Source organism: Chrysochloris asiatica, unplaced genomic scaffold (assembly GCF_000296735.1).
Source record: "Chrysochloris asiatica unplaced genomic scaffold, ChrAsi1.0 scaffold00112, whole genome shotgun sequence".
In the NCBI taxonomy this organism is placed as follows: domain Eukaryota; kingdom Metazoa; phylum Chordata; class Mammalia; order Afrosoricida; family Chrysochloridae; genus Chrysochloris; species Chrysochloris asiatica.
Window position 1 is genome coordinate 9,066,311 of NW_006408630.1, and position 23,024 is coordinate 9,089,334.

The 23,024-nt window shown below is 36.2% G+C and overlaps 1 protein-coding gene across 1 annotated transcript in view; it reads left to right on the plus strand.

Moving 5' to 3' along the window:
• Positions 1–23,024, plus strand: part of RAPGEF2 (Rap guanine nucleotide exchange factor (GEF) 2) — a 234,476-nt gene that overhangs the window by 89,241 nt on the left and 122,211 nt on the right. Inside the window, exon 5 of the mRNA XM_006867928.1 lies at positions 1,150–1,266. Coding sequence (XP_006867990.1) covers positions 1,150–1,266 — 117 coding nt within the window. The remainder of the gene's footprint in view (positions 1–1,149; positions 1,267–23,024) is intronic.

Below are 23,024 nucleotides of genomic sequence, written 5' to 3' on the forward strand. Positions count from 1 at the left end.
ATTACTTTCTGGGACATTCAAATGATAATACTTCTTTTGTTGTTTCCCACCCCATCTTAGAAGATATATTTTGTAAAAGTTTAAAAAGTGGCTTCCTATAGGTAAAGATGTAAAGTTGTTATTCATGTTTCTGAAAGTATTCGGTAAGCAAATAGAGGCCTATTTTCAGAGATTTATGGTTCTTCCCCATGATGTAGGGTAGGAAATTCCATCAGAGAGAACTTCCTCATCAGAGCTAATGAAAACTCTTAGTAAAAATTTGTAAACTTAACTCTGAAGTGAGAAAGTGAGTGAGTTAGGATTGATCAGAATGTTAGGCATATATGTAGGACTTTTCAACAGCAGGTCACAGAAACATTAAAATCTTTGCTGGAGATTTTAACCTCAGTTAGTGCTATTTTTGGATTTCTTGGAAGGATTTTTTAATCATTGAAATACCATAAAGCTACTAGGTTTGGTAGTGTAAGAACAGTCTTCAAATTGAAGCATCCCTCTATTGTGAGCAATCACATTGCCAATATATTTGTATAACAGGAATGAACCTAGTGTAACTTTAGTTCTCCATTGTTAGTTCATTCATCAGACTTTCTAAGATGTTCAAAATGAGGAATTTCTTTTTAATTGCACTATTTATGATAAAAAGAAACTAAAGCAACAAAATGAAAGTAGGCAGAGGAAGCCTTAGATAATCCATCAAAGCCAAATTTACTAAGTTAGTTGGCATTTTGGAATTTTTTTTTTTCCACCCCAGATTTAACTCATAGGCTTCAAATACTTGTACTTTAGTTCAGACAATGTGGCAGTTCCTTTCACATGAATTTGTGTCCTTTGAGATCTTTTGTGAATGAATCAGTACAAAGACTACTGAAACTATCTCCTTTGAAACTACAGGAAACTCAGAATTTCCCATATTGTCCTAAGTGGAACTGAAAATGCCTTTTCATAAAAGAAAGCTACTCAAAAACAGTTCCAGAGAAGTCAGTCACATTTAAGGTCTGTTGAGATATTTTGTGTACAAATGTCTTTGAAAAATAAACAAATATATCCATCACTTTTTCTATGCCTGAAATCAATGTGGCATGGTATCTTTGGAAAACTTAAGGTTTTTTTTTTTTCTTTTTCTTTTTTCTGCTGGGGGTCCTATTTCAGGTGGACTATATGGATGAAAATGAAGAATATTTCCAACGTCAAGCTTCTCATCGACAGTCTCGAAGGAGATTTAGAAAAATCAACCAAAAAGGTGAAAGACAAACAATTATTGACACTGTGGATCCTTATCCTATGGGTAAACCACCTTTGCCTAGAGGCTATCATACGGTAAGTCTTAAAAGCATAATGCTTTTATTTACCTTTAATTTTTGTTGGGACTTTTATAGAAAGAAATTTAAATTTTCCATTTTTGATAAATAATTGTCTAAAGTGCTGATTTTATTGGAAATACACAAGATACACTAGTTTTTAAAAGTCATTGAAATAAGATGTTGAACGCTATTGTTTATTTTATTTCTTAGAATGCTCTTTGAGAATTAGTCTTGTGATCATCATGTAAAATTATGATAACTGAGATCTTTTAAATTCTTATGTTAGTCTGATCGCTCCAAAATTTATTGGTATCATAGCTGGGTTTTTTTTTTTTAAGTAAATATGTAAAAACTACTATTAGTTTTGTTAGATTTTCATATAATTTTGAGCATATTGTCAGAGATGTCTTTGAAAATATATATTTTTTATATATAAACACATATATAAAACGGAGTAAAATTAGAATAATTTGAAAGGGTTCTTTCAAAATCCCAGTATGAAAAACCTCTGAAATATTTCTTATAGGTTCAAAGATCCTCTTAGATGTTGGTTGCCCTTTATTTCATTCAGGTATAGGTAGATATTTTCTGATTTGCACAAGACCTCAAATAAGTCTGTTTTAGAGCCTCATGTCTTTCTGCTAAGATGCACTGTGCAAGTTTCTTCTTTTGTGGCTTATCCCAAATGTAGACAGTCCCTAAATTATAAACAAGTTCCATTTAACTCTGTCTTTATGTCGAATTTGTATGTTAAGTTGAACATTTAGGTATAAATTCATATCTAAGGTCAGCTTTCATCTCTAACATCAAATGTTTTTTCTTAATATAGAGTATATGTGTACCTTTCTATGCTTAAAAAGCATAAGAGAAACTCTTCCAGATGCAGTAAAACATATCTAACATAATAATACAGTAACAGTAGTAATAATGTTTTGTTATGTGCTCCTAAGTAGCACCCATTTGTTATTACGAGCCATTGTATGCACCTTGGGTTTTTAATATAATAGATTTATAGGGTTGCTTTGTAACTACAGGTTGTGCAAGGTTGTGTGTAAATCGAACATTCATAACGAGGCAAGTGCCTATAGTTATAAATATATTTGACAATTCCTGTTGTCAAAAGAAAGTGGCTTAAGTTTATGGATATGTTACAATAAGGTGAGAGGTAGTTTATATGAGCACAGAATACCATTGAATGAGTAGTCGTATGTGAAATTAATTTTCAGATAAAAATAAGTTTTAAAAACTAGTTAATGGATAAATATTTTACATTCTTAGTTATTTTTCCCTGTCTTTTTCCTCTGGTGAGTACGTATAAATGTAAAATGCATGGGAAAATGTTTATAGAATTTGAATTATTCACTTAATTTTTAGTAACTTTAAGAGATATATCATTTTTATACACATAATTCATGTTCTCTAACAGAGCTCTTTGTATTTGTATTTTTAATGTGATGTTAAACCACCAACTCCCTGCCTGCTCCTCTCACTGCCCATGCACTGTTTTAATTTAACATGAATTTCATAGTTGAATCATTCCATTGAGTTCATTTGGAAAGGGTTGCTTTTTACTTATCACAAAGACTACTTTGTTTGTCTGTTGGGGAGAGTTGGTATTTAAAAAACAAGAAACAAAAAAACTATGAAAGGTTGCTTGTTAACATCATCTTATGTAAAAGAAGGTAGTATTTTTAGTGTTGCTGCAGTAGGAAATATATATTAAAAAGTCATACATAACTAATAGTATAATATTGAGTATAATATTATAGCCTGATACAAAGACTTAATATTTTGTCTCCTTTGGAATTGTTTTCCAAATCTGTTTGTGCACTAAAATAGTCAGAGAGTGTAAATTACTTACATTTTTGTGCTAACACTAATTGCTTTAATTTTACTGTCCTATTTGTCACATATAAGTGGAGATAATCATTTCATAGTTATTCCCTTGTCTAATTTTCCCACCTTTTGGGAAGGTTCCTTCGCTATACTTATATAAATAAGTACCCTTTCTGGTTCAGGCTTTAAAAAAGTTTTTGTTAAATCCTTTTTGCAAGTTTTTTTTTTTTTTTTTCCTTAGTTGTTTTTAATAATGTCTTACCTGGTCAACAGGTTCTTTTTTATTTTTTGGGAAAAGTCATTGCTAGGATGAACATAAAATCTTGATTACTACTGGATCATGTCTCAGTTTACTAATATGTGAAGTATTGATAATAATGTTCTTAAATGAGTTAACATTGGCAACAGTATAGTCATAATTAAATGAATTTGATTTTTGTTTTGGTGTGAGGTATATTTTAGTTATATTTATATATTACTGGAGTATTGTTTTGCCTCAATACATAATATTAATGTAGGACAAGAACAGTACTTTATTTTGTATACAAGGTGTACCACATAGTAAAAACAATTAAATAAAAATTATTAGTCTTCATTAGGCTTATATCTTATTTACATATTCCTAGCAGAAATATTTCTCTTTGGATAACATTAACTATTACGGTGGAATCGAGGACTAAAACTGTATTTAAAAGAATTGCATGGTCATATTTCACAGGTTATTTTAAATGTTTACAAGTACATTTCAAATGCATGGCTAAAGAACATAGAAAACATACATATATCCAATTCTATATGGTCATTCTTAACCTAATTTTAACATTATCTTCATTTTGGCAGATGTACTATAGCATGTCTGATAATGTTCATCTTTTCCTTTCCTCCTTTATGGCACTCATTTCATTTTGGCTCAAAGGAATGCACTAAATCTCAGGTATTGTAATTTGTATGTGGTCTCCTAACCCTAACCCTAAGATTATTTGTAAATTTCCATTGTAACTTATAGGTTTTAATATTGATATGTTTTGCTTATTCTTGTCCTTTTGTATTTTGACTTGATTTAGTGAAGTCTCATATACATCCAAACTGTTAGTGTTTAAGACTAGATGCCAGCAGAGATTGCTTTGGTTATGCAGACTGAGGTATGGACTGTCTGCCTTTGAAGGATAGAAGTGCAGCCTACTTATTAAGAATGAGTAGAGCACTATTCTTAACTAACTTTCTTTGCAAATAAGGAAATGAAATAGGAAAGACAGACATGCAGTAGAATTTTATTGTTTTTTTCTTGTGAAAGTTTATAGATAATTTACTAAAAATTTGCATTTTAAATGCTATTGGTGAAAAAGCTTTAAAGTTCTGGAATCTCAGTGTGAGACGAGATTGAAAGATCACTGGTAAAATTGTTGTCAGATGGCTAGTTTTATAAAACATGACATAAGTATTTGAAATCTCTTATATTTTCTTATTTGTGTTTTATTTTTAACCAGATTCCATGCTTTTTATTTCTTTCTACATTTTAATCATGAGGTCTATAATAATAATTCTGCTACTCTGTCATGCTGATACTTGACTAATTTATGCTTTTGAGTGCCACTGTGTATTGAAATACTGGAAATTCTGAGTTAAGAAAGACAAATTATCTCTGGAAACTAACTGGTTAATAAACTAGTAAGATACTATGGTTGTCTTATCTTATTTAGGAAAAAGATCATTATCAATGTGATTCACATTAGAGGAAGTTTGTCCCAAACACTATCTTTGGCTGATATAGTAACTGAATAAATGCATGAACTATTTTTAAAAATTTTCAAAGTAAAAGGAAGCAACTGCTTTATTCTCTATACAGTAGTATCCATGCAAGTATTAAGTTGTCAATAGTAGCATGATTGCTATATTATTTTTAAGAAAAACTTTAAAAAAAAATTTGTCTTTAAAATTTTTACCTGGAAATGATACTTTAAAAGTATGTACCTTCATATTTTAAAAGATGCAACAGTGTGCAATTAATCTGTCCCTTTTTTAACAAGAAAAAATTACCAAGTTAGTTGAATTCCAATGTATAACTAGGAACTGAGTTATAATGTATGCCTTATGTATACTTTAAAAAGTTAGATATATTGTCACAATTTAAAACCAATTATAATGATTTTCTTCAGAAACATGAAGACTCATATAGTGCATGACGAGTGTTTTCAAAGTAAGTGTGTCAAGTTTGTAGAGAGAATAAACATTTAAAAATGCAGTGAGAAGGGAACATTGGAGATAGTTTTTATTAGCATTTTCTTGGCATGTTGAAGATGTATTTAAGATTGCCAGAAAATAGAATGTGATATAAATTTTTATTGCTACAGTGGGTAAAGTGTATCAGGCACATAGTCAGTGAAGGTGCTTGGCAAAGACTATAAGCTTTAGAGACTGCCTTGGGACTTTTGGGACGTAATGCGAGCATAGTTTACCTTGTCTTTCAGTTCGTGATAGGTCGGAAGATGATAAAAGTCTGTTTAATGTACCGACAAGTACAGGCCATTTCTACATCCATGGGTAGTTTATTTTAGAAATTTGTATGAGTTGGGAAGTCTTGAGTTCCACAATGAAAGAGAGGGAGGTGAGGACATAGGACTTAGGGAAAGAAGGTCATACTAGGTTGAAGTTTGACCTTCTTTAAATCTTACCTTATTAGAGTCCTGTGGCAAGATGCTATATACCTGCACTTTCTTTTATCTCTCTTTTCTGTGAATAAAAAAACCCTTTTTTGCTTTTCTACCGCAGCTCTTTTCACTTACTGAACAATATGAGAAAATGTTTTACATTATCGATCAATGACTTGAACATCTACTACAACGGGTTTCAAAAAGTTTATGGAACAATGGATTTGAAAGTTAATGGAATTTTTTCACAAACTTTTTGGAAGCCCTCATATGTTTCTTAGAATACGAAGGGGGCTTACTCAGGATTTTGACTTACAAACTCAATATCATATCATATATGATAGTAATTTGCTCCTGATATTTAAAAATCTGTTTATATGCATTTTAGAAGTTAGGGTATTTTAAATATAGAAATATCCAAGTATAGGGGAAGTTTTTCAATTATTTTTATGTTTTAGGTTTTTTGTTGTTGTTGCTAACTTTAAATACATTAAGTGTTTGTTCATTTAATTGAAGCTAGTCAAGGAGCTCTGGTAGCATAGTGGTTATAAATTGGGCTGCTAATCTCACGGTCAGCAGTTCGAAACTACCAGCTGTTCCGTGGGAGAAAGATGAGGCTTTCTGTTCCCGTAAAGATGTCCAGCCTTGGAAACCCTGTACAGAGTCACTATGAGTCGGAACCGACTCCACAGCACAACAACAACAATTGATGCCAATACATTATTAGTGCCTTTCTGTGAATTATAATAAGTTGGAGTTTCATAAAATTGTGTATTGTATTTTTGGTACCATAGAGAGAAAAGGCTTGTTAGTATCTTTATTTACATATATTTATTCATTTAACAAATACTGAGTACCTGTCATGGTGTGCTGATACTGGACTGGGAAACAAAAGATTAGCAGTTCAAACCGACCAGCTGCTCCTTGGAAACCCTGTGCAGGGTTGCTATGAGTCGGACTTGAACAACAACAACAACCATGTACAAGGAGCCCTGATAGTGTTGTAGGTTACAAGTTGGGCTGCTTACTGCAAAGTCAGTAGTGGGAGAAAGATGAGGCTTTCTGCTCCCATAAAGATTTGCAGCCACAGAAACCGCTATACAAGGTTGCTAGGAGTCCGAACTGACTAGACAACACACAGCCACCAACCAACCCATGTTTCAGATCTGTGTCAAATTCGAGGGATATAAAGGTTTACAAGAGAGACAATACCTTACCCTCAATTGAATGTATCATCTCTCAGGAGACATAGACAAATAGATGGGAAGCTAAATTTTTTTCTTTTTATAAACTTTTTATTGTGACTTGAGTGAAGATTAACAGACAACATCACCAGCTTTACTTTCAAGCAATCATACATTTTGTTTCATCTAAATGATTACAATTCCTTCCCTGCAACAACAGTTATCCTGCTTCCTTCCTGTGGCTTTCCTTTTGCATCTTATTTTTCACAAATCAACAAAGCAAACATATTTGATGTATACATTCAAAACAAAAACATATATATTCATTTCAATGTCCAAAGGGCACATTTTGCAAGCCCACTTCCTGTCCACAGGCACACAACCTTTCTCAGTCCATGGACCTTGCATTACTGCCTTGGTTACAAATACTGGAGTGGTAGTTTCAGGTAGGTTATGCTTTGTTTATTCTTTACATCCCACCTCCACCACCCCCCCCCCATAAGCCAAAGGAAATAGAAATTTGAATTGAGTAGCAAGAGAGTGTGGAGAACATATTAGAGAGGTGTGATCTGTACAAAAGAATTCACAAATTTTGCTAGATACTGTTTATTATGTTCATGCCTGGTGGCTTTTATATGTGTCAGTCTTTTAAAGAGAAGTGTCAAAAGAGACTGTCTTTTACTGCATATTCTCATTAGCAACAGATTTACTGGTTAATCTTTACTTAGATCATGTTACATTTTAAAATCCTTTCTAAAGCTCCCAGTGGAAAGGTCTCTGAACAATAGGTGGACGTAACAATACTGTGCCATATGTGCTGCAATTTCTGGTAAAATGCAGCATGCTAAAGCTGCTGCAGTGATCTCAGTCTCCTTGCTTTTGGGGTACTATTTCTCTTTCTTGCAGTTATAAGCAGGTATTTATGTTGATTTAATTTCTATGGATTGGGAAATTATAGCATGGAGCATGTATAGCAGTTGAAATGTAAATCAGGAAATAATTTAAAAAATAAAATGATCTCTCCTGCGCTATTAACAGCATGCATTGCAAATTCATACAAGGCAGTTGAGAATAGTATGCATTGCGCTGTTTACCCAAGTCTCAGCTTCTGGTGGAGGATGTCTATTTTTATATATGACATCATCTCTGCTGCAGAACTCTGGTGTCTACTGGGATTTACTGTTCTTTCATTCCATTTGGAAAGAAAGCATGTATTGATGTCATAATTGGATCCATCTTTTGGTTGCACTTGGAAATTGAAAGCAATAAGGGTGTTGTGTAGCAAGTCATGCAATATTTCAAGCAATTTATTTATCAGAAGATCACTGCCACATTGTCTTGCCTCTGATGTGAACACTGGTAGTCTCTGTTCCTGTACATGTTTTAAATACTCTTGGCTAAAATTTAGCTTTTAGTCACAATAGCAAAGATCCTTTTCTTCTTGAATTGCTTTATGTAATGTAGGTGTGGGCTTTTTTCCTCCGCTACAATTTTGCAGTGCAACATGCTGATTTGAAGAATATCTCTTTGGAAAAATCTACTTTGATATTCAGATCTATTTCTTACCAGTGTTTGTTTATTTGATTATTTTATAATTATCAGTTGTAAGTTGTCTGTTTTCACTCTGACATATCAGGTGATTAGATATATTCTCTTTTGGATGTGAATCAAATGTTTGGACATGATTAACTTAAAGTTTCTGTTATATGAGTTTACTGACCATTGGAAGAAGCTACCATTTTATGTAGTGCATAGATGTTAGGTTCTAAATCACATGTGTTAGGAAATATTTTATGTATTTATATTCAAATAATTTTAAAATACAAAAAATGCTTATTAAATGCAGTGCATTCATGTACACACGTATGTTGTGTATACATTGTTGTGTGCCATCTGTTGTTGTTGAGTGCCGTCTAGTTTGTTCCAACTCATATAGATACTATGTAGGGTTTCCAATTAATAGCTGGTGAGTTTGAACCGTCGACCTTGTTGTTCAAACCGACCTTGCTGTCCAGTGGTGGTGGTGTGCCGTAGAGTCGTTTCCAACTCTTAGCAACCCTGTATAGGGTTTCCAAGGCCATAAATCTTTATGGGAGCAGAAATCCTGATCTTTCTCCCGATATATATATATATATATATACACACACACACACACACACACACATTTTTCATTCTTAATTTCTCCCATAATATTTCAATATCCATTGTTCACTAATTTGAATATATTTATTTCACAGATGTGTCTCATGTCCTTTGTGATTAATCTAAGTATGTTATTGTTGTTAAGTGCAGTGGAGTCAATTCTGACTCATAGCGACCCTGTATAGGGATTCCAAAGAGCAGCTGGTGGGTGTGAACAGCCAACTTTGTGGTTAGCAGTCCAGTGCTTATCCTACAGCACCACACCAGGACTCCATTCTGACTATACACACACTGAAAAAGAACTTTAAAGATAATCTTAGTTTTGGGGGGAGGGGCTCACTAAATTGTTTGTATTAGAGAAATTTCTTATAGACTCATGAAATAGGATAGCCTTTTCTTGTTTCTCTGTTCTTTAAATCTCCTTTTTCTTTTTTAAGTGTAAGAAATATGGTTGTTGTGTAATATATAATATGGAAAAGCTGGCCTACAGCTGCTCTGTTTCTCCACGCCCTCATCTCTGCCTCCATCTCTGGTGTCACAGTCTCTCTGGATAGGGTCCCACGTTCTGTTCGTGCTCTTCTCCCTTGATGATCCTAGGGTCCTCTGTTCTTGTACTGTAAGATTAACTGCTCCCCCCTTTTTGTTACAAAACTTCTACCTTTACAGTTGTGATAGTCGCAATTAGTCATGATAACAATTATTCACTATTGAATCACAAGAATCTTATCCCCATCTCCTTTCACCAGACCCATCTAGACAGATAAAAATTATTTAGTGGGGATTCCCTCGTACACTCTTAAACTAAATTCCCTCTTGAAAACTTTTATGCCAGTCACTTCATGCCTTTATAGCCTCCCATTTTAGGTAGCCAATGTCTAAGTTGCCCATCCCTAACAATTTTTTATACAGAGGGGATAGGATTGATACTTGATGTGAATACTCCTTGCCCCTCAGTTGGCATTTTGAGGTACTACATCCATAAGTTTAGGTCAAGCTCGTCAAATTGTAACAATTTACACTTGTTTCCTTTATCAAAACAATTTTTTAAAAATCTTCCTCTAGTCGAGATCTGATTATCAAGCCATCGAGGTTAGGTCAAATGTGAGTACAAGCTACAAATTTGGGCGTTTTTTTTGCCTTTCCCTTCACTTCATATCATCTGAACTCTTCACTTTCAGCTGTAGACCTCCGTGGCAATGTCCTTTTCCTGAGCTCTTTATTTATTTTATTAAAACTCATTAATGTTTATTTGTACATTGAATCAATTTTTTTTGCCAATGAATGGTTTGGATAACATAGTTAGCTCTTTGTCTTAGTTACTGAGTGTTGCTGTAATACAAATACCACAAAGTGGATAGTTTTAAAGAATAAAAACTTATTGTCTTACAGCTTTAAAGGGTAGGGCTCTAAACTGAGGCATCCACTCTAGTGGAAGGTCCTTTCTTATTAGTAACCTGGACATTCGGTGATTCAAGGTCACCAGACCCTCCTTGGAAACCCTGTGTGGGGTTGCTATGTATTGGAACTGACTCAAAGGCACTTAACAGCAACAACAAGAAGGGATTAGGTGTAGAACCCATTGTACCCTGGTGGTGACCTCATTAACATAACAACCCCCATTATCAAGTAGGGTATTATTTACAAGAACAGAGATTATGACTTTTATGTAACGTTTTTCAGGACACAATTTAGTCCATAACCTCACTGAGTTAAACAGTTTACTAAGTTTTGATATGCTGCACATTATCAAAAAATCACTTGTTAATATTACCATCAGCATAATCAGAAAAACTTAAATTGTTGGGATACTCTAAAGCTCATGTTGCTCAGTATAATTATAAATGCTGCTGGTGCATGCTATTAAGTTGGTTGTGACCCTGATGACCCTATATCAGGTTTCTGAAGCTGTAAATCTGTGTGGGAGCAGAAAGCCTCATCTTTCTTCTGTGGAATGACTGGTGGATTTGAACTGCAGCCCAACACATAGCCCACTGTGCTATCAGGGCTCTGTAAATTCCATGTAAATCTCATGCCTGTGAAAAATCCTAGCCTGCTGTTGCTTGTATGATTGTTTTCTATATTGCCTGCTTATTATTATTACCTAATTATCTTATAGATACTTGGAACAAATGGGAATATTCCAGACTAACTTTAAATGGGATCAGAAGAAAAAATTTAAATGCTTTACATTTAATAATGCTTTGTTTTTAATATATTAATTATACTTATGTTTACCAACATACATTATTTAGTTGCATTTTATTTAGCGTTTCTCATTTAGAGCATTTCTCCTTCAGAAATTTTATTTTTGAAATTCCTTCCTTCTCTACTCAAAATTGGTTCTTTGGTTTATCTTCCCTATTAATTATTAGCTATTTTATTATGTGGACTTATAGATACTTAAATTCTTACTGAAAAAAGTTTGTGTTAGGAAAGTAAGATTTAATTATTAGTCTAAGGTGTCTATCCTAGTTAACTTTTAAAATGGTGTTCTTTTGCCAGTACCATTAAGACTAGTAATTGTGTGCCACCTGCCCAACCCCCCAAACAAACAACAACAAAAAAATCTTACTAAGATTAGTTTAACAGTAGTCTTGTGTGTGGTTTGTAGTTAATGTTTGTTGTTGTTAAGTGCTGTTGAGTCGCTTCCGACCCATAGCGACCCTGTATAGGTTTTCCAAGGAGCATAATCCATTCTAAATGTTTTCTGTTTGAGAATGCAAGCACAAAACAAAACCAGCTTAGAAATGTATTACAACTTCTTTCATCTCAAAACTTGTTTTTACTATTTTTTGTAGAATCCCCCTTATCTTTATGAGCCCTTTGTCTTTATTTTCCTCGACTTTGCATGCCTTCTGTGTCTCTGGCTCCTGTTTTTTGTGTGTATCATACTGCTGTACTTCCTTTCTGTCTGTTAAGATGGGTGTCTAGTTTCAAACTTCTGTCATTTCAAAGTGTGACTAGCATGCTTTCGCCCTTAGGTTCAACATTGTTGTTAGGTGTGTGGACTCATAGAAACACTATGCACAATAAAACGGAACACTGCTCAACCCTGTGCCAACCTCACAATCTTTGCTACACTTATGTCCATTGCTGCTGCTATTGTACCAGTCCATCTTATTGGAGTCACCCTCTTTTTGCTGAATCTCCACTTGACTAAGCTTGCTGGTCTCTCTTGATAATATGTCCCAAGTTTGAGAGACAATGGCCATTCTGGCTTCAAAGGTGCATTCTGGCTGTACTTTTTCTATACTAAATCAATGTCGTCGTATCGTGATGTGCTGTGGAGTCGGTTCCAACTCATAGTGACCCTGTACAGGATTTCCAAGGCTATAAATCTTTACGGGAACAAAAAGCCTCAACGTTCTCCCGCGGAACAGCTGGTAATTTCGAACTGCTGACCTTAAGGTTCACAGACCAATCTGTAACCACTACACTACCAGAGCTCCTTATTTACCACTAAAACCAAATTATCTGAGGACATAGAGCTGCCTTTAGAAAAAGACTATAACTATGTCCCCACTTCCCAAATTTGAATTGTTTGCTCTGTCTCCCTTAATGAGAGCATCTGAAATACATACAGAGAGATTTTATGGGTGTACTACTTAGTAGTGAAGATATGCATCATTTCTCACTTAGAGACATGTCTCCTTTAAATGATTCTCATTTTCTTCCTTACTTTGATTTTACCTTTTATTGTAAAAATCATGCTTTCCAGTATTGAGTTCACTGTTAACACTTTGTTATTATTACGGAACAGTATGTATCTTTAACTTTTTGTCCTTTATGTTTTAAAATAAAATTTCATTTTCTACAAAGCATAAGCCGTTGAGAAAAGTGGGTTTGCTTTATATTTGCTGTAATACCTTGTAGCAAATATAAAGCAGAACCTATTTTCTCAATGGATTTTGCTTTGTATCAAATGATGTTTTACTAAGCATTATATTTTAATAAGTATATCATGTGCTAAACACTATGAGAGAGCTTCACAAAATTCTTGGAAGAATGGACTTAATACATAATCGAATTTTTCTACAAACTTTAAAGCCGACTCATAGAGTCTGCTTATTTCTAATTGAATTGACCAAGATGATTTCTAGTTTTTACTCATGATTGCTTGTTTCTTGTTCACTTAAAGTCTTGGTCCTTGGCTTAGTTTTTCAGTGCTGCGATAACAGATATCGCACAGGTTGATGGTGTTTAACCGTCAGAAATTTATTCTCTCACATTTGAGGAGGCTGGAAGTCTGAATTCAGTGAGCCAGATCTGTAGAATTTGGAAGGAAGTTCCTTGCTCTTCTGAGCTTCTTCTGGGCAATCATCTTATGACTTGGCATCTCTCTTCTTCCTATCTCTGCTTGCCTAACCTGCTCTTTTATCTCTTGTATGAAATTAACTCAAGTCACACCCTACAGTAATCTTGGCTCATTAACATAACAGAAAATTTATTTCTAAATGGATTATATCCACAGGCTTTGAAGTTATAATTCACAGCACATATATTTTGGGACACAGAAAAAACGAGTGAATGCCTTATTCTGTTAACTGTTTTATTATAGATTTATGGCTGTATGTTAATACTGTGAAATATTAAGTATTTTATGGCACACACAGGAGATACAATCTTTCATGGATATAACCTATGTTGTCAGTTCTGAGCCAAAAGTCTGAACTATTGTAATGTCTGATATATGCAATCATACATTCTAGCAATAACCTTCTATTTTAAATATCAGCATGCTATCCCTCCCACAAAAAAGCAAAACCAAATCCACTGCCATTGAATTGCTTCCAACTCATAGTGGCCCTGTTGAGGATTTCCAGTGCTCTAAGTCTTTACGGGAACAGAAAACCTCTTCTTTCTCCCTTGGAGTTGCTGATGGGTTTGAGCTGCTGACCTTGCAGTTATCAGTCCAGTGCTTACCCCACAGTGCTGCCCTTGCATGAGAGTAAGTGAAAAATTCCAAGTACAACTAAAATGTTGTTGTTAAGTACCGTGGAGTCTGTTCCAACTCATAGTGGCCCTGCACAGTGTTTCTAAGGTTTGAATCTTTGCGGGAGCAGAAAGCCTATCTTTCTCCCATAGAACGGCTCATAGTTTTGAACAGCCAACCTTGAGATTAGCAGCCCGATTCATAACCACTATGCTACCAGAGCTCCTTGAAACTAAAATATGAATAGTTAAAATGCACAGCCTGCCTATCTACAACTTTTAAGAATGGGAAAAATTAGATGTTTGGGCTTTGTATATTTGGTTATTTATTTATGAGAAAAAAGATAGACTGTTGTCCTTTAAGCGTTTATTATCATATTAGTAGGCTGAATTGTTTTTTTAGACATTTCAAAAAAAGTTTTTCTGTACTGTTTAAAATGTTTTTCATATTGAGACAATATTCTGTATTTATTTCCCAGGCAAGTTTACTTGGAAACATTTCTCACCTGTAATATATGTGATCATAACAGTGTAACAAAGTTCATTGATTAATACTTTCATTTGTAAATACTGTCATTTTCTTTTACAATGATGACTATTAAACCATTATGAAAATATATACATTTTGAAATTTATTTGCAAAATACTGAATTAAAGAATGAAAATATAAGATATGTGATCTTCCAGCATTAACAGCAAAGATCAGAAAAGTAGAAGACAATAAATGCTGGTGAGAATGTGGAGAGGCTAGGACCCTCCTGCATTACTGGTGGGATTGCAAAATGGTCCAACCTCTCTGGAAAGCAATGTGGTGCTTCCTCAGAAGGATGGGAATAGAAATACCTTTATGATCCAACAATTCCTCTACTTGGTATTTACCCACAAGAAATATGAGCCATAACACATGTAGATATATGTACAGCAATGTTCATAGCAGCACTATTTACAATAGCAAAAAGATGGAGACAGCCTAAGTGCCCATCAACTGAAGAATAGATAAACAAACTGTGATACATACACACAATGGAATATTATGCTACCTTGAAGAATAACAAGGAAGCTGCAAGCCACAACATAACATAGATGAACCTTGAGAACATTATGTTGAGAGAAATTCATCAGTCACAAAAGGAGAAATACTGTATAGGACCAATACTGTAAAAGACTAAGAAAAAGAACCCATACTAAAGTGTGTGTGGGGGAATTCTTTGCTGGTTACCAAGATGTGAGGGGTGGGGTGAGGGGAGGGAGGGGGAGGTGGAGCACAGGGTAGGGAATAGACACAGGATAGTTTGGGTGCTAGGGAGGAGGGCAATACACAAAAGGGGGAGGGGAATGGAAGAAAAAAGCGGACGGGAAAACAGTTAGGCAGGTTTACATGGACTAAGTGGGATAGAGGTAAATAATGATCTATGCACAACCTTGGAACAACAGTGCTCTGGGATAACAGGGATTGAGACATAGTTAGAATAGACAAAAGGAGGGGGGAATAATGTTAAGATGTGGGTGTTGTTTGAATCGTGGTTTCCCTAGCATACCATTATAAAATAGACACTTGAGGGGGAGAGAAAGGAATAGCCAGAAAATCACCATAGAAAGCTTATAAGTCTGTCTTCTGCCTATAACTTATTGGAATACCTAAAATGGGGCTACTATGTGCCCAGTGAAGGAGGCTTCCTGTGGAGCATTTGCATTGCATAAGACCCTAGCTGGAATCCTGAACCCCATCCAGGATCTTCTGAAGTGGGAAATTTCCACTTGAAACGACAAGCAGACCAGTCTGAAGCCGCTAGAAGAACAGAAGGTACTTCTTGTAAGAAAGACTGACAAGAAAAATACAAACCAATAACGGCAGTCCAATTGTTCACTACAAGAACAAACAAGTTGTTCGCCCAGGAGACATCAAGGCAAGTGGTCAGGTCCCCTCAGGGCAAACATCCTTCCAAGACTAAGACTCAATGGGAATACACGCTCTGATTGGTGACCACATTTATCACCAATAAGGGGAAGTGAGGGAAAAACAGCAATGAAGCTGTGAGCTGTGCCCTACAATGTTCAATAGACTCCTGTGAACCCGGGTAAAGACCTGGTTGGCCAGCAGTGTGGCAAGACCTGGGGACTCTTGGGCCCAGAGTCAGTGACATAGCCACAGAGGACTAGAGTGGCGAGTAAAGCTTCCAGCTGATAAGAAGAGAGGGCATATGCATAAGAACACCCACACTTGCAGATGATACCCACTTGACCTGGCTTCAGTGACTAGATGATCAGAGCTCAACTAAAAGAAGAAAGAATAGGGGAAAAAAAGAGTAATATGCTACAATTTGATGAACTTGACCTACACCTATGGATGCAGTAGCTCCAAAGAGGGAACAAATCTTTACAGCAAGGATCATTCCCACCCCCTCCACACACAGAGTAGACAGGGATGGGCAGCTTGGACATTGGCTACCCAAAATGGGAAGGCTACAAAGGCAAGAAGTGACTGGCTTTCAAGAAGGAGCCTAGATCCATAGGGCATGGAGGAAGGTAGACTCTCCACTGAGTAGTATCCAATCTATCTGGGCGGGGCTGATGAAAGGAGATGCAGATGGGTCTCTTGTGATACAATAGTGAATAAGTGTTATCAGGACTGAATGTCAAGGTTGGAAATGTAAAAGCAGATGTTTTGTAGCAAAAGGAGGGGAGTGATTCACTTTGCAGTTTAGGAGTGGAGATCCCTGGGACCATTAAGGGAGAAGAGCAGAGAGCGAGACCCTACCCAGAGAAGCAGTGACACCAGAGATGGAGGCAGAGATGATGACATGGAGAGATGGAACGGCTGGGAATTTGAGACCCAGAGAGGGAGAGGGGCTGTGTGCTGATGACTGGGGGCGCAGGCTTGCAGGGTATACCCTTTTGTTGGTTGATGATGCATGGAGGGGATTGTAACCATGGTAATGAAATGGTATACAAAAGGATGAATGTAAAACTAATGTTCTCCCATGTGAACTATCACATATTTCATAATAAAACATTTAAAATATATGTATATATAGATGATCTTGAAAAGCCACTAGAGTCTGAAAGTAGATAGTGTTGTGAATGCCACTGTACTTGAATACCTATTATGCAGCAGATAATAGAAGCCCAGTGATTTCTTGGTTATATGTTTATGTCTTTTGAGGAAACTCCCAGAATTAACATTCATTAGTATTCCTCGGAAACCCTGTACAGGGTCGCTATGGGTCGGCTCCGACTCAAAGGCACTTAACAACAACAACAACAACAAGTATTTCTGGGAGTGACTTTATATATTCACCTGCATTGGCATCTCTGTACTATAAGAGAATAAATGTACAAGAATGTTGTTGTTAATTGCTTTAAAATCACTTCTGACTCATCGGGTTTCTCGAGCAGGTGGATTTGAACCGTTGGCCTTATGGTTAGCAGTCCATTGCTTATCCTACAGCGCCACACCAGGACTCCACATAAGAACTTAATACAACTTTACTTAAAGGGTTAACCAAACCTTGAATGCAACTTAGTTTTTAAAATATTTTTGAAGAAATAAAATGGACTCTTATTGAATACTTGGGAACAAGGTGACTCCTTACAATAAGCACTGGACTGTAAACCAGAGTCCGCAGTTCACGCCTGCCAGTTGCTCCGTGAGAGAAAGATGATGTTTTCTGCTCCTACAAAGATTTTTTTAAAAAAAAGGCCTTGGAAACCATATATAGGGTCACTATGAGTTGAAACCAACTTGAAGGCATTGAATAACAACAACTGAATACTTAACCAACCTCTTAAATGGTTTGTCATATATTTATGTCAGTGAGAGTTCACCAAATTTCTTTAAGATTGTTGTTGTTGTCAGGTGCCATCAAGTCAGAACCGACTCATAGCGACCCCATGCACAGCAGAATGAAACAATGTCCGATCCTAGGCCAGCCTCACTACGGCTGCCACACTTGACGCCATCAGTGATGCCACCTGGCTGATCCATCTCGTTGGGGGTCTTCCTCTTTTTCTCTGACCCTCCACCTTACCCAGCATGACAGCCTTCTACAGCGACTATTCTCTCCTGACAATATGTCCAAAGTATGAGAGACGGAGCTTAGCCATCCTGGCCTCCAAGGAGCACTCTGGTTGCAGTTCTTCCAAAACAGATCTGTTGGTTCTTTTGGCAGTCCATGGCACTTTAAGTATTCTCCTGCAACACCACAACTCAAAGGCATCAATTCTTCTACGGTCTTCCTTATTCTCTGTCCAACTTTCGCATCCATATGAGGCTATTGAAAATACCATGGCTTGGGTCAGGCGCACCTTAGTCCTCAAGTTGACAAGGTAATGTAATTTCCATTGTTATGAGAGGAGGAAACTAAAGCCAAAAAAGTTAAGGCTAGGTGCTGAGTGTTCATGACAATTCATTTATTAAGTGTTAAAAGTCAAACGTGGTGGTGCTTATGTGCTATGGAGTCAGTTCTGACTCATAGCAACCCTACATAGGGTTTCTGAGGTTGTAAATCTTTATAGGAGCAGAAAGCCTTATCTTTCTCCCACAGAACCACTGGAGTTTCGAACTGCTGACTGTGAGATTAGCAGTCTGACTCATAAATATTCTACTACTAGAGGTCCTTAAAGTTAAACATAGATGCAGGTATTTTCTGTTCAAATTCCTTGAAAGTATATATTTTTGAAATTAATTTGGCATATATTACCAAATCCTTTTTTTTTTTTTTAATGAAATTTGATCTAAAAGAGATCTAAAGAACAGATAGTTCCACCACCCTTTATAGGAAGCCTATATACAATTTCTGTGACTATAAATCTTCATTGGAGCAGACAACCTCAGTTTTCTTCTGAAGAGCTGCTGCTGGGGTTTCAACCACAAATTCTTACGGTTAGTGATAGTCTTTCATTTTCATAAGTAGTGCTTCAGTTCCTCTACATATTAGCTGCAGATCACAGGTTGTTAATGAAACTTTCTTGATGCTGCTTTCTTCTTTGTATAATTCAACTTCTTGGATTATTTTTTGAACATACAGATTGATTAGGTACAGTAAAATATGTACTCCTGATGCACATCTTTCTTGATTTTAATACCATTCGGTATTCCCTTTGCTATTTGAAGGACTGCCTCTTAGTCTATAAACAGGTTTTGTATGAGCACAAATAAGTGTTCTGGAATTACTGTTCTTTGCAATGGTATCCATAACTTGTTATAGTCCACACAGTTGAAACTTTTTGTAAATCATATTAATTTTGATTTATCGTGATTGTTTGTTAAGTGTCTTTGAATTGGTTCTAGCTTAACAGTGACACCCTGTGTAGGGTTTCTGAGGCGTGGATGGTGGGTCTGAACCACCAACCTTTCGATTGCCAGTCCAGTGTTAATCCTAGAGCACCTCATCAGGACTCCGTTTGTTGTTGTTATTGTTAGGTGCTGTTGAGTCATTTCCGACTCATAGTGACCCTGTGCATAGCAGAAGGAAACAGTGCCTGATCCTGTGCCATCTGCGTAGTTGTTGTTATGCTTGACCACATTTTGTTGCCACTCTGCCAATTCGTCTCATTTAAGGTCTTCCTCTTTTTCTCTGACCTTATACTTACTAAGTATAATGTCTGAAATATGAGAGATGAAGTCTGATCTTCCTGGCTTCTAAGGAACCTTCTGGCTATACTTCTGCTAACACAGATTTAATTGTTCTTCTGTCAGTCCTTGATACTTTTCATATTTTTCTCCAACACCACAACTTAGATGCGTCAGTTTCTTCTATAGTCTTCCTTATTCATTGTTCAATTTTCACAAGCATGTAAGGCAATTGAAAAATACAGTTGCTTGGGCCAGATGTGTACCTTGCTGTTGTTAAGTACTGTGGAGTCGGTTCTGACTCACAGTGACCCTACACAGGGTTTCTGAGGCTGCAAATCTTTACGGGAGCAGAAAGCCTCATCTTTCTCCCGCAGATTACCTTGGAGAAGGGTTAATTATTAAGAAGCTGTTCAATATGTTTATTTGCTGAAATCTACTTCTCTATAATTTTAATTCATAGTTCACAGGATGCTTCTGAAGCAACACAAATATTTGCATTCCATTTTCCTGTAACTGCCCTTCAAATATTTAAAGAGACCCTAACACTTCAGGCCTCTTCTCTGAGTCAGACATGCTCAGCTCTGGTAATTTTTGTACCCTTCTTCATTATTTTCATCATGGTTTCTCATTATATTTCATAAAGTATAACTTCCAGATCTGCTACAATACAAGTTTTATAGCAACACTTCCATTTTTCTTGCATTGATAATAAAGTTACATCATCACAGGTGCATCATACCTCTGATAATGTAACTGAAAATAATATAGGGCATAAAGGGATTGTGCATTGTCTCAATTTTTGTCAAACTCAACATTATAGGTAATCCCTTTAGTAAAACCCACTGGCATCAAGTTGATTCCAACTCATAGCGACAGAGTAGAACTTGCTTCTCCATAGGATTTCCAAGACCACAAATCTGTATGGCAGTGGACAGCTTCAGCATTCTACTGCAGAGCAGCTGATGGATTTGAACTGCCAACCTTGTGATTAGCAGCCCAGTAATTATCCTATAGTGCCACTAGTACTTCTGTGTTTACATTTACCCTGCTAAATTTAAATTTGTTGGTTTTAGCCCAGTCTTCTAACTGATCAACTTATGTAAAACCCTTAATTTTGTCAGTGGTATGTAAATGGTTAATTTACTCATCTGCTAAACAAAAGGTTGGAAATTCTATTCCACTCAGAGGTATGCATCATAAGAAAAGCCTTGTGACTCTCTTCTGAAAAAAATTAGCTATTGAAAACTTTCTGGAGCAGAGTTTTTACTGTGAAACACATGGAGTCGACATAAATTATAATTGACTTAAGGCATGTGATAATTAAGTGAAGTAAATGATGCTAGAAACCTGGAGTGATATTTTGTATTCCTCAAAACTACCGTTTTTATAGTCGTATATACATTTTTTTTTTCCTATGAGAGTTGGATACATTATTTTCTTGCTTCCCTTGGGTTTGGAAAAACTTAATTAAATGTTTGTAGAGCACACTGAGATCTATGGATAAAACACTGTGTAATACTAAGTATGATTAATAATTACTGAGTAGAACAGACCATTTTTTCTCAATTTCATAGTAATTAAGAAGTGAATACTTTTGGTGGAATAAATATAAATGAATACAGTGGTATTAACTTAAGCCTGGAAAGCATTTACATTAAATAGTTTTTTACAATATATATATAAAATCTGTAACTTTCAGATCAGATTCTGGTGTGGTGCTGTGGGCGAATGCGCTGAGCTGCAAAGTCTGTTTGAACTATAAGTTTGACAGTTCAAGCTGCTCCTTGGAAACCTAATACAGGGTTGCTGTGGATCGGAACCGACTTGACTGCACTTAACAACAACAACTCGTGGATCATTGTTAATAGTAATTTAGAAGTTATTGGATATTCTTGACACAGGGTAAAAAGTTGTTTCTTGCTCCTTTTTCCTAGCTGGGCCTATTTAATGTTGCTTCCTAAAATTAAAGGATTAGGGAATGAGATTTAGCCAAATTAAGACTACTTCAAGATACGTATGATTTATTCGTGCTTGTATAAAATATGTAACATGTAATTCTCCTAAATCTTAAATTTGTATTGCATTTCTTAACAGTGTTTGGCATAATATAACCCTTCATAATTGTATTTGCAATAAACAAAATAGTGTTTTTAAGATGTAGGTTGTAGGCAGGTAGCCAGATTGTGAGAGAAATGGCTCCAACTCTCAGCTCAGGAGAGCATCTGTGCCTGAGGATGTGTGATTTTCTGACTTCATCTATCAGTTTCCCTGATTAGGTTAGTTTTCTTCTTGAGAGAAGTGGCACAGTATTTTCTAGAGAGAAGCAAGCAGTAGAGAACCTTCACATATTTAGGCAAACATCACCAGTGTGGGGTTAATTTGACTTAAATTTGGTGAAGAGTTTTTGGCAGATAGGATGTGTGTGACATGTGCTAGGTGGATGAAAAATACAAGGTTTGCTTATGTAGTCCTTGAGCTGGTGACTTTCAAAGCCCTCATTCTGTTTATTATAGAAAAGTATTTGGGATTTTGAAAGAACTAGTATAGATGATTAATACTGTCTTGCCAAAGTTCTTTCTTAGTCATTGAATATTTCATTTATTCATGAACAGTCTGAGTGCCTACAATGACCTTGGTACCGATATTGTTGTTGTTGTTAGGTGCCATCAAATCGGTACCGATTCATAGTGACCTTATATACAGCAGAACGAAACACTGCCCAATCCTGGGCTAGCATCACTACTGTTGCCACGCTTGAGTCCATCAATGCTGCCACTTGGCCAGTCCATCTTGTTGGGCGTCTTCCTTTTTTCTCTGACCCTCCACCTTACCAAATATGATATCCTTCTCCAGCGACTGGTCCCTCCTGACAATATGTCCAAAGTATGAGAGATGAAGTTTGGCCATCTTGGCCTCCAGTGAACACTCTGGCTGCACTTCCAAAACAGATCTGTTGGTTCTTTTTGGTACCATATTGTTGTTGTTGTTGTTGTTAAGTGCCGTGGAGTCGGTTCCGACTCATAGCGACCCTGCACAGTGTTTCCGAGGCTGTAAACCTTTACGGGTGCAGAACGCCTCATCTTTCTCCCGCAGAACCTCTGGTAGTTTCGAACTGCTGACCTTACAGTTCACAGCCCGATTCGTAACCACTACGCTACCATATTAGGTGCTGGAAATATGTTGTTTTTGTTACGTGACATTGAGTTGGTTCCAACTCATACCAACTCATAGGGTTTCCAAGGAGCAGTTGGTGTGTTTGAACTGCTGATCTTGTAGTTCACAGGCCAGTGTTGATCCTACCGCACCATACCAGGAGTTCGTGCTGCAAGTATGTTGTTGTTGTCAGGTGCCATCTAGTCGGAACCGACTCATAGCGACCCCATGCACAGCAGAACGAAACAATGCT